This window comes from Brachyhypopomus gauderio, chromosome 1, assembly GCF_052324685.1.
Source record: "Brachyhypopomus gauderio isolate BG-103 chromosome 1, BGAUD_0.2, whole genome shotgun sequence".
Lineage (NCBI taxonomy): Eukaryota > Metazoa > Chordata > Actinopteri > Gymnotiformes > Hypopomidae > Brachyhypopomus > Brachyhypopomus gauderio.
In genome coordinates, this window is record NC_135211.1 from 27,393,450 (window position 1) to 27,411,751 (window position 18,302).

The 18,302-nt window shown below is 46.4% G+C and overlaps 2 protein-coding genes across 3 annotated transcripts in view; both read right to left on the reverse strand.

The window, feature by feature from the left end:
- Positions 1–493: 493 nt before the first annotated feature.
- Positions 494–12,522, reverse strand: plch2b (phospholipase C, eta 2b). Its single transcript, XM_077010629.1, is given in 23 exon segments — positions 494–639; positions 1,982–2,075; positions 2,167–2,182; positions 2,184–2,280; positions 2,405–2,512; positions 3,171–3,331; positions 3,333–3,354; positions 3,467–3,555; positions 4,071–4,075; positions 4,884–4,988; positions 5,994–6,165; positions 6,311–6,367; positions 6,369–6,428; positions 6,535–6,701; positions 6,796–6,921; positions 7,256–7,379; positions 7,566–7,596; positions 7,599–7,754; positions 7,757–7,776; positions 8,154–8,301; positions 9,752–9,815; positions 9,907–9,993; positions 12,448–12,522. Coding segments are annotated over 23 exon segments (2,130 nt in total).
- Positions 10,811–18,302, reverse strand: part of skib (v-ski avian sarcoma viral oncogene homolog b) — a 29,972-nt gene continuing 22,480 nt past the window's right edge. For both annotated transcript variants that reach the window (XM_077007263.1, XM_077007272.1), the window contains exons 3-8: positions 15,589–15,696; positions 15,309–15,412; positions 14,926–15,194; positions 14,194–14,447; positions 13,309–13,539; positions 10,811–12,920 (exon numbers count right to left, since the gene is read on the reverse strand). In XM_077007263.1, the coding sequence (XP_076863378.1) occupies positions 12,711–12,920; positions 13,309–13,539; positions 14,194–14,447; positions 14,926–15,194; positions 15,309–15,412; positions 15,589–15,696 (1,176 nt within the window). In that variant the 3' untranslated portion in view covers positions 10,811–12,710. The remainder of the gene's footprint in view (positions 12,921–13,308; positions 13,540–14,193; positions 14,448–14,925; positions 15,195–15,308; positions 15,413–15,588; positions 15,697–18,302) is intronic.

Here is an 18,302-nt window from a genome sequence, read left to right on the forward strand (position 1 = left end):
AATTTTACAAGGACTCAGCTTGTACAGCTAATGAAGGACTTATTCCCTGGAAGCATTGTGTGCTTTACAACAATTTTGAATACATATAATTTGTGCAACAATGTGTGTGTGTGTGTGTGTGTGTGTGTGTGTGTGTGTGTGTGTGTGTGTGTGTGCGCGCACGTGTGTGTATGAGTACATGCCTTATGGAGATATGGTGAATTACAGACTTACCATTCATAAACTCAGCAAATCTCCACCATTTTACCACCTGGATGATACCCACTCTCAACACACAAAGAGACTTCACCGCTGGTGGCAGAGTAGTTAGTTATTTGTACTGGTATGAATGTGTCATGAAATAAGCAATGTCAATAGTGACACAATGATGCGCTTTGTAAAGTGGTCAGTTAGTGTACATTAAAGAACTCCAAAGGTGTTAAAGAAACATGGCAAGTGCACTGTGTGTAGTGAAAATTCAAGACTCACCAGAGAAAAGCAATAGGGAGTGACATCAGAACTCCTGCACCTTCTGCTCGAACAGCGAGCTGAGCTCTCTCCGCAGTGTGCCTGCCGTCTGCTGCTGGTTGTCAGGGAAACAGGAGGGCAGGGTGTTCAGGTCAAGGCCGTCCAGACTGTCCTGGCTGCTGGAGCCGTTTTCTACAAAGCGGTGGTGTCATGAGGAACAGGGTTTTAGGTTCTCTGTGAAGCTGTGGCCATGAGGAACAGGGTATTGGGTTCTCTGTGAAGCTGTGGTCATGAGGAACAGGGTTTTTAATGAGGAACAGGGTTTTGGGTTCTCTGCAAGGCTGTGGTCATGTGGTTTTCCACAGGGTTTTCCACAGGGTCTGGTTAATGGGGGCTTGCCAGACAGTGTCAGTCCCGAAGTTGTGAGGGTGGTTTGTGGGAGCAGAGGAGCATTGTGGGACACCCAGTGATTGCTGACCCTTAAGCAATGATTCTGTGGTAGACAGGCTACCTTGATTATGCAGAACACATTTGCTGAAGGCAGCAGTTGCTGGCATATGTGGCTGGTGATTTGAGATGCCGGTTCTCTGCTGTAAGACATTTTTAAGAGCCCTACATCTGCTGCAGGACTCTGGGTCTTGGCCCAGTATCGGTTTATCCCATTTGCACTTGTTTTCAGAATCCTCTGTGGTCATCGTTGCTGTTGAGAATTGTATAGACAGACAGGGCCAGTCAGGTGGTTGAGGAGTGTCCTTTACACCAGGTGCCTTCCTGTTGAGCTTATATAGGCACATATAGGTTTTGAAAGCAATGTCCTCTTGCCTCCTGACTAGAGCTTGGCCGGACTGACCCTGTAGACTCATCTGATGCACCACAGCAAGAGCCCTAGGCAGCTCCCTTTCACCCCATGCCTCTCTACGGGTTCCTGGAAGCAAATCCTGTGGGATCTCCTTAGAAGTTCACTGTGACCTCCTCTGTGGAGAGACTGGACTCTAGGTAGTAGTCATCTAAGGAGTCATCACTGTGAGGTCTGCTAAGGAGGTTTCTGTGAAGCCATACTTGACTTTGGACTGGGCTCTCCCAGGACCACCTTTTTCTCAGGAAATCTGGGGTGAATGGTTTCTGTTTACTGTCTAGAAATGTGTGCCTTATATTTTTCCAGATGAGCTATTTCACTGCGTTGCTTGATTTGTGCTGTTGGAATTTAGGTTACCGATAAATCTCTTGGCACATTAAACATTAAAATAGTAGTGTTTTATTTGCAGAATGATTGGTGGCTTCAAAATGTAAGATATTCAGTAATACAATAAATACAGGAACATGTGGAACGTATCTACCATACATTTAATTTAATACTAAAGTACCTGGCATTATGCTAGTAAAAGCTATCGTTCTTTGACTGATGAAGTCTCGGCTAATTGAGAATTCTCTCCCACACTCCTGTTAAGGAAACGTGAGCATTCAGCACTACTCAGTCTTTAATAAGGAAAAAGCATTAGATGAAATATGAATTAATTGGATTTGCCACCGTCACCCTGATCCACACCATCGTCATCCACCACCCTCATCTGTTCCTTGCAGTCAGATGGCAGACCAACGGTTTCCACTTCTACAACGGGATCTATTATCTACAGAAGATACAATAGCTCAACAGAGACAAAATTAGATTATCTGGAGAATATGAAGAGTTTAGCAAACTGCTTGACCCCGTTAACATACCTCTCCTCTGTCCCCTGGAAGCTTTGCGCTTTGGTACCTGCTGTCCACTGATAATTTTGATGACTAGCGCTGTTTTTCTGTGTCCTGGTAATGGAGCCATGGGATTAAAGGCCCCTAGGATTCATGCCCAGTCATGAGATGGAGGAGAACCAAAACGAACACCATTACACAAACAACACATCACACAGCCCTTTCTACTCTATCACAGTGTGAGCGTTTACTGCAACTTGATGATCACCTTTGCACATGCATTTTGGCTTCCGTACATATCCACAGTTTCCATTGGCAGCAAATTTGGCTCTGTTTGTTTGCGCCATGCGGCCTTCTGTTTGGTAGTTCAGGGAGACTGCAAAGGACAAACGTCACTGCTCTGAGCAACCGAGCTGCCTCGTGAGGACATGTGGGGTGGGGACAATGGCTACGCCCCAGATATTAAGGCCAGGACCGCTAATGAAAGCCGTTAAATTCCCCCACCCCAGTATGATTAAATCATCATTTTGGGCTAACCAGCCAATTTTGATTAATTCATCGTTTTGGGCTAACCAGCCAATTTTGGGCAGGTATGACATTTGCAGTGTCTTCAAGCATTTATTATTGGCATTTGATAGTGGTAGGCATCTAGTAGATTTCTCTTATCCAGAGTTGCACATATTTATCAGTATAACAGCATATGTGCACCCTGGGAATCTAACCTGTGACATTGGTGTTGTTAACACCTTGGTCTATCTGCTCTCCCAGGGAAGTTGCAGGAGTACGCAGGGCTTTAGAGATTAATTCTGCTCACCACCCTGCACTCAACACCGAAAGAAGATGTGCCTGGTCTCACTGGCCAATCAGATGTGCATGTCGCTTCACTATAAGTCTGCCGAGTGTTTCCATGAGTAATTTGTCAGTCATCGCGCCTTTATTTTATAATGCTGTCAATGATCATCTTCTGACTACAGGACCAATATGCTTCTAAAAGAAGTGGTGGTGGTGAGAGTACATTAAAGCCAGATTCATACAGAAATGAGATCCTGTATTCCAGAAAGGCTGGGGGTTGTAGTTGCTGGAATCCACCCAGTAATTCGAAGAGTAAACACGCAGTAGATGCCGTTGTTTAAAACTGACTTACTGGCCTGGTTTAAACTGCAGGATCTGGTTGGTGATCCCTTCATTCAGAGTACACCTGCCAGCCACATGTGTGTGCTGAAACATACAAACCACACTTAGGGTTGAAATCACCATCTTGCCATTGAAACAAACCATGTCCCTAGTAGACAAAATGAACCAGGCTCCAGTAGAAGAGGTCTGTGCTCACCCTGTGTTTCAATATCATGGACTGTCACGGATTTGGAGTACTTCACCAGATCTGAGAAGGCTCTGGATAGTCTCATTGTCTTATTTGGTCTATGGTGTTTTATAATCCTTCCAAAATGTAGAATTAGGTGTCCAACAGGATGTTTTCATCAGAATTAGGAGTTCAGAAGGATTAGGTGTTCAGCAGAATTAGGTGTTCAGCAGGATTAGGTGTTCAGCAGGATTAGGTGTTCAGCAGGATTAGGTGTTCAGTGGGATTAGGTGTTCAGTGGGATTAGGTGTTCGCTAGGGCTTAGCTCGCTGTGGTATGTGGAATTGTTTTACATACTTACCATATTTGATTAATTTGGTCTGATCATTTCTGGGGGCATATGAAATTATAAGTAAATAAATAAGATCTTTTTTCACTCATTTTATCTTCTAACAGAGAGACATTGGGCACAAGCTTTTACTGTAAGGTTTGAAGTCTGAAATATGTTTCAATGTGCTAAAACATGTAGGCATAATCAACTATGGTTCAATTTTTAGGGTTAGTAAAGGACTCCTAAAATGATACAGAACTGCATCTGAAGCCAAAGTACTTCAGTGAGTATTTGACTCCTCACATGTTCTGTAACACAGAACACCACTTTACAGAGAACACGACCAACACAGACTGATGCTTCTCACGGCTGCAAAAAACATGCAGTCACTGTGGTTCTATTCCCAACCACTGGGGGCAGTACAGACTAGAACTACATTTTTGTTCTATGGAAACCAAAAGGTTAAAATAGGAAGGAGGAGAGGATTAGGAGGTAGGTTGGTGGATATTCCAGTTTTTTTACATCCAGGTTTGATGAACTGAAAACAATGGCAATAAATCTATCAGCTCAGTACAGTAATAATTTTTTTTTCTTCAGTACAGTAATAATTAATGAGTGATGATCTTTCAGCTTTGCTGAACTTCGCACAGATGCTCAGCACTGTGGGATTAAAGAACAGGATAATTGTCATGCAGGTGGAAAAGTGGATGCACACAAACTATTAGACCTATATTCTGGTGAAATAATTTATTGTTATTCCCCCTTTTTTGCCATTCTTTTTTTTAACTTTTATTATGTTGTATCGCCTATGGACTTACAGAGAAGTAAACAAAACAAGACTACAGCCAGTGTGATCTCTGAAACTTGTCCTGGGAGAAACCTTGGCAATTACCCCATTTTATATCCCACAGTGTGATCTTTTAATGTCATTTAAAGAAGTCACGGAAGACAATTGGGTGATAACAGATAACAATTGGTGACCAGTTTTCTCAACTAGTTGTAAATTAAATACACCAAAAGTGCAACACCACTGCTTCACTGGCAGGTGTTCGCTCTAGTGACAACATGTGTTGTGAAAAGTGCTATATAAATAAATTTGACTTTGACTCTAGTCACCACTCCATTCATACGTTCCTCCTGCAGTTCCTGCTCTCCACTGTCTTCATCGGACACATCCCCCTCGTCTTCTTCCAGGTCAGTATCAACAGGCAGCTTCTTCCCCTGAATCCCATGAGTAAACTGGATTTTACATACCATCTACATATTTGTGTACTTGTTGCAAAAAATTCTTTCAGCTTTAGAATTCAAAATTACCAGCTTTCAAATATCTATCCAGTAAAAAGTTCTTGGTTCTTTAATCTTTAAATGTGCACTGAGATTAGTAGGTACACCTACTGCAGAGATGTCACAGTATAGACAGTTCTATTCTGTAACAGGAATGATAGCTTGTAGTCACACCTATGCAGTAGGTAAACTTAAAAGAGAAAAGATAAAAGAATTTCTGAGAGCTGGATGCTGAGTGCATATTTGAGATCTGGTTATTTTGGATTCTAGAGATGTATAGACCTTATATGACTGATAGCTCTCTTTTCTATTCAATTGGCTTCTCTCTTTCAAGCAACCTCTTTTATGAATAACCTGTTTTAAAAGGGCGTTGTGATGTCTGGAAATTTAGTGTATGTATATAAGAATGCATGCACTTAAATAATGTTTATGCAAACACTCATGAACACATTACAAGCTAGAATATATATATATATATATATATATATATATATATATATATATATATATATATTCCAGCTTGTAATGTGTTCATGAGTGTTTGCATAAACAATATTTAAGTGCATGCATATATATATATAAATAAACAATATTTAACAATATTTAAGTGCATTTATAGGATGAGTGCATGTTAAAAGCAACCAACTAACTTCTTGTCTTTGGTCAACACCAGGTCATTGACTCCTGAGTAGCCAGTGCACTGACTTCAGAGGTTTGTAACAGTACCCATAGTGCTGTAACAGTAATCAAGAGTGCTTTAACAGTACCCACAGTGCTGTAACAGTACAGAGTGGTGGGTTACAATTTGTGATTGAATGTAAAATGTAGAGCAGCATTATAGGTACAACTATAGAAAACAAATGTAGCTAATACAGTCATAATTCAGTCTTAGCTGCTGTCCTTATGTGTTTAGATATTCTACGTGACCTTCTTCTATCTGACCTTCACAAGAACCTTCCCTTTGAGGGCCTTGGGAGAGGGAATTTGTCGTGTATCGCTGACGTCAACGCTGGACAAATCCATCTTGTCCTGTAGCAGTTTGGTGAGATACTGAGCTATTTTCATCTGCTGGGGCACTGTGCAATGGTTCTCTATGGTGATGATCACAGGGTATCTGAAAAGGAACACCACTCCGTCACTTCATCAGCGACCACACCTGCTGCTTCAGGTGTGCAGATCTCAAGTGTAAATAACCTGATGTTGTGAAGCAGGCTTAATGCAGTGATGTTATCCTCATAGATGTTATCGCGCTTAAATACGCGAAGGCGTATTTGTTGATGGTCTCGATGACGTCTCTGAAGAGGATTTTTGAGGTGAGTGTAGCCATCATGGACAATGGGTTCTCCATCAGGACCATCCCAGCAGTCGACTGCAGAGAGAGAGTCAGAAAAACATCACTGTGACACATTAACCCATCATCTCAACACTATAAACCGCTCAAACCACAGTGGGTAACGTCAGAGAGGCCTCCTGAGCTTCCACTCAGTAACAGTCAGCCTGGAGCACATACATGTCTGCTCGTGCCTGAGACATGAGTTGACCTCCGCGCAGGTATGTGTTGTGCGAGGAGGCGATGTAGTAGTCGGTCAAGGGCTGTGTCACGACCTGGTTCACCTGGTAATGGTCTGGTTGAAAATGTCACCCACTGGGCTCTCCATGAAACCTTCGGAGTGAAGCGGTTTGCACTCATGTTACTAAAATGTTACAGTCTTTAGGAAAAGATTATGTTTTTATTTAAAGTCACAGAACTGTTGTGGAAGGTGTTTGACATCTCACCATCTATTCCTAAGACCACGAGAGCTTGGTTTTCAGGACATGGCTCAAACTGACGCACAATCACCTGACAGTATTCTCTCAAAACATTGGCCATCTTGAACAGAGACACGTGATTTCATTAGAACTGTGTTTTCTTGCTTTTGGAGATGTCCTGTACATGTCCTGTACTCCCACCCCTACTCTGTCATATCCACATCTTCATTAAGGGTTTCTTATTTAGCAGATGATTTAAGTCAATGCCCTGTAGGGGGAAAAGGACAGCGATACTCCATAACTGAGAAATATTCCACTAACAGACACCAACAGACTATTTCTTGACAACTCCTGAAATGGAGATCTTGTGAGGGATTCACGATTCCTCCATGCCTAACATTTGATGTATGGTATGCATCTCAAACTATTCCCCATGGCTAGTAAATGTAACAGACCTGAAACATTTGCCTGACTTTCTGCCACGGCAGATTAACGTTGAGCTTGTGGAGAAGCACTTCCCCAATGCTCATGTTCCCATCACTGTTTTTGTCTGCTTCCGTGAAGGTCTGCCTCAACCACCTGCAGATACAGTCGAAAAGAAAGGGGTATTGCATGATGGTCCATCATTAAGGATCATCATTTAATTACCATGGAAGACTGACAAAAATAACGCTATTCTAAAAATGTACACAAATTGAACTTTATACAATACTTTATCCATTGATTATTCCCTGGAAATGCCACACTTCAGGAACTGAAGGATACTGGTCTCATGTCAGTTGTCTCTTCTCCACACCGCCATGATGTATCTGAGGCCAGTGACCCAGGTGCGTGTCACCTTGCTGGTTATGGTCACCAGGTCAAGGCATTCTATTTGTTCTTCAAAGTAGTAGCAGTTTTGATCAAAGTTACTGCTGGAATAGCAAAGGAATACCTCTTTTTTTGATCCACGTATACCTCATGGATGGAGTCGATGCTAATGGAGGAAACTGGACTATAATATTCCAGCACTAGTCAACATAACCTCTGTCTATGTGCAGCATATGGTGGGTCAACCCAGACAAGTTTTGTCATGTTTTCCTGCACGTAGAAAAAAAAATTTAGAAATAAAACATTTGGCTTGAAATACACTTGGGATAGAAACATAAGGACAGAAGGACAGCAACTGGTGTTAGAGTTCTATTACCCGCACAAGACATATATCTATTGACCTGGTAAATGTTTAGTGGACAACAGTGCACAGGTTTTCAGTGTCTGTGGAGTCAATAGGATGTCTGATTAGGTTTATATGCAGCACCACACACTGCAAGCACAATACCACTGATCTTCCTGCAGAACTGATGAACGGTGGACTCACTTTTGGCTTTCTCATGTTTTCGGAAGGGTGTCCACTGGATGTCAGACCTGTGTTCATCCAAACAGAAGAGACGTGCTAGCATAGATGCCCCCCTCAGTTTGATCATCTCTGTGCCTGTCTGCATGCTGCACATGCACCCCTCCACTGCATGGACCGAGCTCAGAAGGCACATTCATACAGGGCCGGCGCCACGGGGGGGCGAATGGGGGCGTCGCCCCCTCAGGCGAGGTGTCCCGCCCCCTCAATGTAAATAATAAGACCCATTTATTTTACAGCAATCGCTACATTGCACCCCCTCGGCCGCTCATCAATCGTTACACGTCACCCCCCGCTCAACAAACAACTTACGTTCGCTACCCCCCCCAGCTCAACAACTTACGTTCGCCCCCCCGCTCAACAACTTACGTTCGCCACCCCGAAATTTACTGACGTCCCCTCACTGTATATGTTCTGGCGCCGGCCCTGCATTCATAGTTAGCCATACTGGCAGTAGATCAGAATATATAGGTTACACCAAACTAGCGCGTTGCTCAAATGTTCACAGACTATACCATTGCATCTGATGGGTGGCCTGGTGCCTGTACTCATTTACTGCCAGTCAGAATAGGAGGCTGTATTTCATCAATCTTTTCTCTGGCTTGTTTATGTATACATATATTTCGGGGTCCTATGCATCCATCAGCCAGTGGAGGTTACTGTAATCTGAATGCCGTTACCAGAGCTGCTGTTTGCCATCACGCAATCCGGGCAACTATTCGGAGCCCCCAGTCCCATGAGGGCACCTGAGGGCTGACACAATTTAAACTACAGCAGTGGTGATGTGCAAAGTCTGCAGTGACAGCATGAGACCTGAATTCTCTAAGGGAGCCTTGTGAATTTTGCCCAGGGTCCCAACAGACTCAAAAATTGCTACTGGTCATTACAGTGCATCAATGCTAGTGGTCATGTGAGTTACAGTGTTCACTTGACATGTGCACCGTTATGTACGTGTGTTTAATATTCACAGTGATCACGTGGATTCTGTTTCTTACTGAAGATAATGCAGTACAGAAAAAATGACTCAATAGTAGAAATACAAATTTTATACTATGTTTTTCTATTTTATTTACTTCATTTGTAGTCAGTCTCTGAGCGTATATCGGGGTTGTGAAGGTCATAGGTGTTAAATGAGAGCAGTGTATCTGGGAGTCATGTGGAACAGACATTTGACCCACTCTAATCTAATAATATAGTCCAGTCTAATCTAATCTAGTCCAGTCTAGATGCCTCTTGGCTTATCCTGTCATCCTAGGGCAAAGGGATCATTATAACACTACCCAGCTATTTTTTAAAGAAAGATCAACATGTACTTTATTTATTATTGTAAATATTTTAAATGTTAACAAGACTACAGTGAGTTTTATATAATTTGTATTGTCAACTGTCATAAATTCCATATAGAACATTACACGCTCACCAACCAGTATATGCTTGTATAACTTGTTATCGAAAGTTTAAAGATAGTTAAACTAATGTCACAAATAATTTATTCTTAAAACCACATTACACTTGCAAAATAAATGCACAAACTATTTTCTCCTGGCAGAGATGTTACCGATTTGACTCATTCTCCATTTCGGAGTCGCAACCACGTTTCCACCAATCCGAAATAACTCGTCCTAGGCGAGATACCGTTTTGTGCCGCAGGACGCGGCAGCAGGAACGGGGACTGCAGCGGTGTTGTTCTTGGACACGTGTTTAGCTCCGCACTGCTCGCGCGCCCTTCCACGTTCCACCGCGTCCGTTTCCCTGTTGATTGGCCAACTGGGCCTCCAGAAAGCGCGGCAAACCCGACTGCTACGCACGCGCAGCACAGAATGATTGAGTTTGACACTTAAGTCTCGCCAATTTGTCTTCTTCCCACTCGCCCCTCACAACCGCCCCACGCACAGAGCCGTTTTGTCCGATATTCCAGATTATAATCCCATTCGTCGTGACCGTGTTTGATGTGTGAGTTCGGGGCCAGGAAATTCAGAGTGGTGACATGTCAGCAGTCTGTAAGTCTCTAATCCAAGATGAAAGAACGGGTCAGTGTGAGACGTGCAGCAAAGAGCAGGGTTGCCAACTCTCACGCATTGAGCGTGAGACACACGCATTTGACCGTTTTACACGCTTGCATGCCACACTTCCGATATCTCACGCCGAAAAAAAAAAATCCAGTTTATTTACCTCTGATCCACATCTATGATTCAATGAGTTACTAGTTCGCTCTGGCCTACTAGTTCGCTTTTAACCTCCTCCAGGTTAAAATCTCACTCCAAGCGAACGTCAAAAGTTGGCAACCCTGAAAGAGTGTTAAAAACACACCTCAGATCTTGATATTAACTATATATAGAAACTCGTTTTGAAATCAACAAATTATTTCACATTGAATATTCTTATAATTGACCCAATTCTTGTGTTTTTGTATGTTGTAATTTGTAAATCACAATCACCACATGAATATTGTATATTTAATGAACCACTCACTTATAATTACCAAATACTATCAATATTTTATCTGCTTTCATCCGTTTCATGACCCATATTTTAAATTACAATTTGGATTACATTTCTTTAATTAAGTCTATATCATTTATTTGGTGAACTGGATTAAGTGGAGACAAAAGTGGAGTAATTGTATTTTTTTTGTTGTTTAATGGGTATTATATGCAGAGAAAATAAAACAAGTGGGAAAAAGAAGTCACATCAAAACTAAACCCAGGACAAGAGGGTGAGCTCCGTACCGGCTCACATCCCTTAAGAGTTTACACGGAGACGGGGCGGAGCTATAAAAACTAACAGCGACAAGCAAACAGACAGCAGTATACAGAAAGGCAACTAGAAAATCACCCAGAATAAATAAGTAGTGTAAGGTAAAGTTTACTGTATAAACAAACAAATCAGCATCAGTCTCGATACAAGAGGACTAGGGGAAAAAGTAGAACAGAAGCATCAGATCTCATTTACAAAACGTCAGCTATCCATCCGGGCTTTCCCTGGAGAAATCTCAAAAGGTTGCTTTGGTAAATTATTAAAGTGAGTTCCAAATGGACTGGAATAATCCAGAAATATAATGATCTAATCCCACCCCCCACCCCAACATTATATTATAGGAGTTCTATACAGTAAATGCCCTCTAGATGAAAGTTTGAGATTTATCTATGGGTTTTTTTGTTTGTTATAGAATAACATTATCAAACGTACAGCATATATTGGCTGAGAGCGAAAGCAATAATTTTGCATTAACAAGTAAAGCAAGCAAACATATTGACAGCTATCTTATTTACAATAATTATCCTCTATCGTGCTACAAGTGGTATTTACATAGGTAACAAATGTATGAAAACGCTCTTTAAAACCTTTTTAAACAGTTGAGATTGGAAAAAACATTAGAGGGAAGAAAATGCACAGTACAACTATTTTTTTTCCCCAAAGTGCAATTCTTTTTTTTTTTTTTTTTGGTAAAGTAAAAAAATATATATTCATATTTTGTATATAAGTAGAAATGTTTCTTTCTTAAACATTTTTTTCTTAAACAAGCCCTAGAACCAGTGACTTAAAAATGGACTTTTGAAACAGATCAGCCTTTGTTCGTGCCAATGATGATGTACCTGACAGAGAGACAGAGCTCTCAGTCCTTCTGAAGCAAGCGTTTGAACAGCAAGGTTACCGACACACTCACCAGAACTCTACATAGCACTGTTCAATTCAACAAAACACAGAAATGTACAGAGTTAAAAATAATGCTTGGAAAAGATACTGAAATTAGGGGAGAAAAATGTGGGTTTAAGTCCACAATAATAACTGCCAATACTATAAGTATACTACACGGTATTCAAAAACATAAGAAAAAAATGGTATGTTTATTAATATGAATCCCTTCCCGTGACAAACATACCACTGTCACTCATGCAGGATATCTGGAAACAACACAAATGAACAAACATCAAAAGAAGCATACTTCTCCGGGTATGTGCTGAAGTGTCAAAGTGTCCTGTGGGTATTTCTGCGTTTGTAATACCTACTTGTCTATGCATCGCTGTAACTAGCAGGTCATCTTTCTGCTACTGTCATCATCTCATTATCAGAAAACACTGTTGTTTTCCATATATTTTCAAGTATCTTTGTAACTGTTTAATAGCTTATAACAAAATAGAGTTCTTGGGTTAACCAGCTGCAGGGGAGTGGGTCCGTCCTGGCCGTGACTTCCTGGAGTGATGTCTCCGCCCTGCTGGCAAACACTCACCTACCATGTCAAACCATCCCCACCTCTGCTGTACTGAGGTGAAGGTTGGAGTGGCATCCTGTCCAAACCACACCCCCTTCCAGCTCCGCCCCCGACATTCTCACACCACTCTTATCGTCTCTGCAACTGTCCACAAACATGTAGCTAATATTCATGTATTTGCAGTGTCTTTATATAATAGTTTTTTTGTGATCCATGTTGTTGCCATGAATCTTTGTCTTGTTTCCACGTGCTTGTTTTGTCCATTATAACGAGGCGTGCTGGTGTCGCCGTGGAGTCGCCGTGCTTACGAGCCTTCCACAGCCTCGCCCGGTGCCTCGCCCTCTCCGTCGCCCCCCGGTGGGCCGCCTTTGGGGCTGCCCTGGTGGAGGTCCTGTTGGAGGCGCAGCACCACCCGCTCCAGGCTCTGCCGCGCCTCCCTCTCCCTCTGCAGCTCCTCCCGTAGCTGCTCCCTGTCCGCCTCGGCCTGCTGTAGCTGAACCTGCAGCTCCTCGATCTGGAGACGCGCGGGAGAGATCAGGGGAGAGAGACGTGAGCACACACCCGCCCGTTCCCACACCACCAACCCAACACTGACCTCACGCCTGCCTTTGTCTGTCTCTGCTGCCGCCAACACTCGACTCATTAACCTGACCTCAACCGACTATGTGACATGCAGCTCGCCTGTAACATCACAAAAAACCGTAACCGTCTGGTGAATGCTTCACCTCGTTTTGTTTGTTTGTGTTTTTTCTACTTAAGCTATTATAATAACACTGACCTAAAAGTGATAAAGAACAGCTACTGACGATGACGCATGTAATCCCGGACAAAAGTCAACCTACGACCAAACAGCCTTACAGGCAGCCACAGGTATGACGGGTGGAGGCGGTGTTGGGACTTGCCTGGGTGGAGTAGGAGGCCCTCAGGCGTCCCGCCTCACAGCCCCTGTCGCACACTCTCTGCTGCCGCTCGCGTTCCAGCTCGCGCCTGAGACGGCCGCTCGTCTCGCCGGCGTCCCGCACCTTCTCCTCGCACTCCGCCCGTAGACGCTCCATCTCCTTGCGCAGACTACGCCGGGCCTCCACCGCCTCACGCAGGCGCCCCTTCTTGGTCGCGCGCACGAACTCCAGCTCCTGGCGAAAGACGAACACGTGGGACGTTCAGTCGGCCCTGCCGAAACCTCGAGGAATACGGCGGTGGCGCTCAGCCCGGTCGCGGGGGCCCCCGAGGACACTCCGTGGTTTCGCTCTGCCCCAGTTTCTAACACACCAACGCCAAGCTGTGAAGAAATCTGAATGCCTGGGGTGTGTGTACTGAGTCAGAGCAAAACTGTGGACTGTCCAGTGAGACACGAGGACCGGCTTGGAACCGGCACTAACTTACACAAACCAGGATGTATGCATGTAGACTGAGGGAATTCCTTTTCAGTGCGGGTTTTAAACATTTATGCCAGGGGTATCCAATCATATACCACAGAACTAAGATGTCTGAGGCTTTACTCCAACCAATAAAATTCCACAGAGCTAACATGTCGGTTGGTTTTACTCCAACCAATTAAGAGCACACCTGACTCCACTTATTTAGGTGGTCTCAGTCTTCAAAAGTTTCATTTTGTCATGTCAGGTGAAGCTCCTGCTCATGTGGGATGAAAACCTACAGGCCCTTTGGAGACCACAGAATGGACTGAGGCCACTTTGTGATAAACCCCAGAGCAGCGGCATGGTGTCTGGGTTGGAGCTGGGTGGTATCTGGGTGGTGTCTGGGTGGAGCTGTTCAGGTGCTGCTACCTGCTCTAGGCTCAGTTTGGCCTGCAGGGCCACTGCCAGCTTCTCCTCCTGCTGCATCTTCATGCGCACGATCTCCTGCAGGAATCTCTCCCTGGCCTCCCTGGAGCTCAGGTCGCTGTAGAGCGTGTGACGCAGGGCCTCCAGCTCCGAGCAGGGCACCACCGTGCCAGCCACCCTAGCCTCGCTCACCTCCGCTGGGCCGGCCGTCACGGCGGGGCACCCCAGCCCGTCCCCCAGAGAGTGCGAGGTCACCACTACAACAGGACAGGTACAAGAGGCCGTTACAACACCATTACTGTGCAAAGATGACAAGGTCTCTGTTGAGTGCACCAGTGTGGATCTAGAAAATTACACTTTTCATGTCTGTGCATCTACTGGTTCTGAAATTTGTGAGCTTCTTTTCCTACTGACCCCTGTTGGCTAATTAGGGTAGTGGCACAGACGGTATTACTAATGCTATGTATACTTTTCCACACAAATAACTAGGTCACTGGCAAAATTAATTAAGGCTGATTAATTGTATGGTTATAATTTTAGTTACGATTAATAGCAATTTTGTACGTAAAATTTTGATTCTTAAATATTATAATGAGTCACACAGATAAAGTTGGAATTTGAGTATGTGTGCAGTTTGATGAGGAATGTTTTGTGTACACGTGCTAGAGCGAATGACACACACGGGCAAATCAGCTTTCTCCTTCATCGCCACGATGCCTTCCTCGAGCAACTCACCCTCGTCACAGTTGTCCACCTCGATCTCAACGTCTGAGCTCGACGTGTCGTGCGGGGGTGGGGGAGGGCGGGCTACAGTCTGTGTCTGGACTTCTCCAGATGGCCACTGTTTGGCTGGCCGTGCGGCGGAGGCGGGGCCAGCGGCGCGGACCTCACCCGCCTCCGGACCTCCGGGGACTGGGGGCGGCTGTGGCCCGTCATGCTTACGCGCACCGGGAGGCGGAGCCCCACCAGAGGTAGGTGTGGTCACAGGGCCTTTGGGGAGGGGCCTGGATATCCAGAGAGAGCAAGGTGGTGTGACTCAGACGATCAGAGCATGGAAAACACAGGCAACAATAAGCTCTACAGGCTCTTGGGGGTTTCTGGGAGCAGGGGACACGTACCGCTCTTGTTTGCGGGCAGGGGGCGCTCTCTCGGCCGACGGGACGCGCGAGGACCAGGGGCGGAAGGCTGATGGTCTCTGCTGAAACTGGAGCTGCCGCAGATCCTGAGCAGAGAGCAAAAGTGGGCGGCGGCCAGGTGAGACCACCCTTCACAGCGCAGACCAATCGGTGCCCTCATAACAGCAGAACGGATCCACCTCCGTCACAATGACCCCCCAACCATTAGCTGTCGTTAAAGTGCCTCGTTGTGTGGATGCCAAGACACGGTAGTCCCACTAACCTTGGCCACGCCCAGAGACTGCAGCCAATCAGCTTGCTTGTCCTTGTCCTCCGCCGGAGAGCAGGAACGTTCACGTCTGGACTTCTTGGTCGCAACAGGACTGTACGCCTGCAGAAAGAGAAAGAGAACAGAAGCCAAGCTTAAGCAGACGTTCAAACACTGGCACCGTTTCAGAATCCACCACAAACATTCGAAACCAAGTATGAGCTACCGCCTATGGAGAGAAAGAGAAACAGACAAAGTGAAGAAGAAAAAGAGAGAGAAAAAAAAAACAACAGTGCAGGTATTCATACGTTTGAAAGCTTCCTGGGACCTGACAGAACTTCAAGCGTATCAAAGGCGAGCGCTAGGAACGCCTCTCTCCCCCGGGTCCCCACACGCCCACGCAGGAGCTGCCTGCCCTGGGCGCCAGTCGCACCTGCCCGGACCTGCGCTTCCTGCCTTGAGCTCAGGAATTCACGCAGGCTGGTAACCGGAGAGCCCCCGTTGCAGAACCACCCCGGCCGGGGTGCGGAAGAGCGGGCCCGACTGCGGCAGCAGGGAAGTGGCACAGGGGCCTGGAATGAGGTCAACTGGAGGGGGAGGGAGAAGTGGGCAGGGCCCTTCCCACGCTCGCACACAAGGGGGCGACGTTGGGTAAGGCTGTGGGAATGAGCTGAGCAAAGAAGGGTCTGCACTTCAGCACACGCTCTCCCTCACGTCCCCGTGCAGTCCTTGCACACAACACTATAATAATAATCTGCTCCTGTTATCACAAGGCACGGGTGCATGTGGCGTGACTGTGGCTGTCTGGAGCCCGCTCCTTCAACACAAATTACACACTTTTTTACACACACACACGCACGCACGCACGCGCACACGCACGCACACACTCTCTCTCTCTATTGAAGTTAGCACACACAGCCTTGAGTAAGAGTTGTAAGCGCAACACACGCACACACACACACACACACACACACACACACACACACGCTTTTGAAAACGAAGTGTGGATTCACGTTAAAGAACTCATCAGTCTCTGTGCAGCTGCAGAGAGAGGCCTCTGATAGACTCAATGTGCCTTTGTGGTTTTGATTAAACAGGCTTAAAAATTCCCTCACACACAGCGCTGCGTTGAGATCAAGCTTCAGCTTCCCGGAGGGCTTTCTGTTTTTACGTGAGCCAGATTCACTCCACGCAGCACACAAACACGCACATCTGAGTGTGGGCTGCAGAGGGGAGTGATCCCTGAACATCGAACACTCCGCCCCTCACTCACAGTCTTATCAGGCCCCGCCTCCCGAGGCAGGGAGGAGATGGTAGCTTATCTCTCTTGGCACACTACAGCCTGGCTAAATCCAACCCTGTCTCCCTCACTCCACCTCCAGAGCCCCGCCCCTCACTCCACCTCCAGAGCCCCGCCCCTCACTCCACCTCCAGAGCCCCGCCCCTCACTCCACCTTCAGAGCCCCGCCCCTCACTCCACCTTCAGAGCCCCGCCCCTCACTCCACCTCCAGAGCCCCGCCCCTCACTCCACCTCCAGAGCCCCGCCCCTCACTCCACCTCCAGAGCCCCGCCCCTCACTCCACCTCCAGAGCCCCGCCCCTCACTCCACCTCCAGAGCCCCGCCCCTCACTCCACCTCCAGAGCCCCGCCCCTCACTCCAATGTCCGCTGCCTGTCCGCTTCGGTCGCTTTCCGGATGTTGGAAGTTGCAGGAAGAGCCCGGATGAAAGCCAGACATAACAGTGTCCAGCCCCGCCCGTCTGCAGGTGTTGGCGTGAGAGAGCCGCTGGTGGGGGCCGCGTGAGCCACCCTGCACAGGCTGACGCCTGACGTGCCACGCCTAACGTGAGACGCCGAACACGCCCACGCAACTGGCGGGAGGTACATACGTGTTACAGACATGTTTACACAAACACCTCCTGCAGAAACCAAGCTCAGCATCTTCTGGGACAGGACACTGCGCTGGTGACCTGACGTTTACGATTTAGCGTGAGAGGGAGTGAGGGGATGGAGTGAGTGAGTGAATGACAACATTTCCTCTGCGCAGTTTGGCTGGCACTGTTGTAGGAACTCTGTGTGGGAGTTGAATGGAGTTGGGTGGGGGTAGGGTGGGGGGTAGGGTGGGTGTGGACGGGGGTGGTGGTGGTGGTGGCAGCACACAAAGCTGCAGGAATGTGTGTGAAGGCCAAGTCCAGCCTCCTCCTGAAGTGGCCATTCAGGGCTGCACCCTTTCAGTGGCCTATTGTGCCAGGCGGCTTTGAAGACGCGTGACGAAGAAGCACTTCCCAGCAAGCATGTGGGGCAACACACACACACACACACACACACACACACACACACACACACACATACACAGCCTGAGGGATGGATAAGATATTTGCATGGGGGACTGGGATGCCAGAGCACACCAGGTCCCGGGCCCGGCCCACGGTGGGTGGTAATCTCTCCTCCACACCCACGCCAGCGAGCGGCGAGATCAATGCTGCGCTGGAGAACTGAAAGCGCACACACACACACACACACACACACACACACACACACACACACACACACACACACACACACACCTTTAGGGCAGACTGTTCTTCGCCCCGTGGAGGACTTTCTGCTCCACACAAACACAACAGAGCAGAGTGCCAAAAAAGGCCCAGTTAACTGTGTTCACTGACTTCCACGCTGCTGCATAAACGGAGCACAAGGAAAGAAGCAGTGAGAAGGAATCTCAGTCT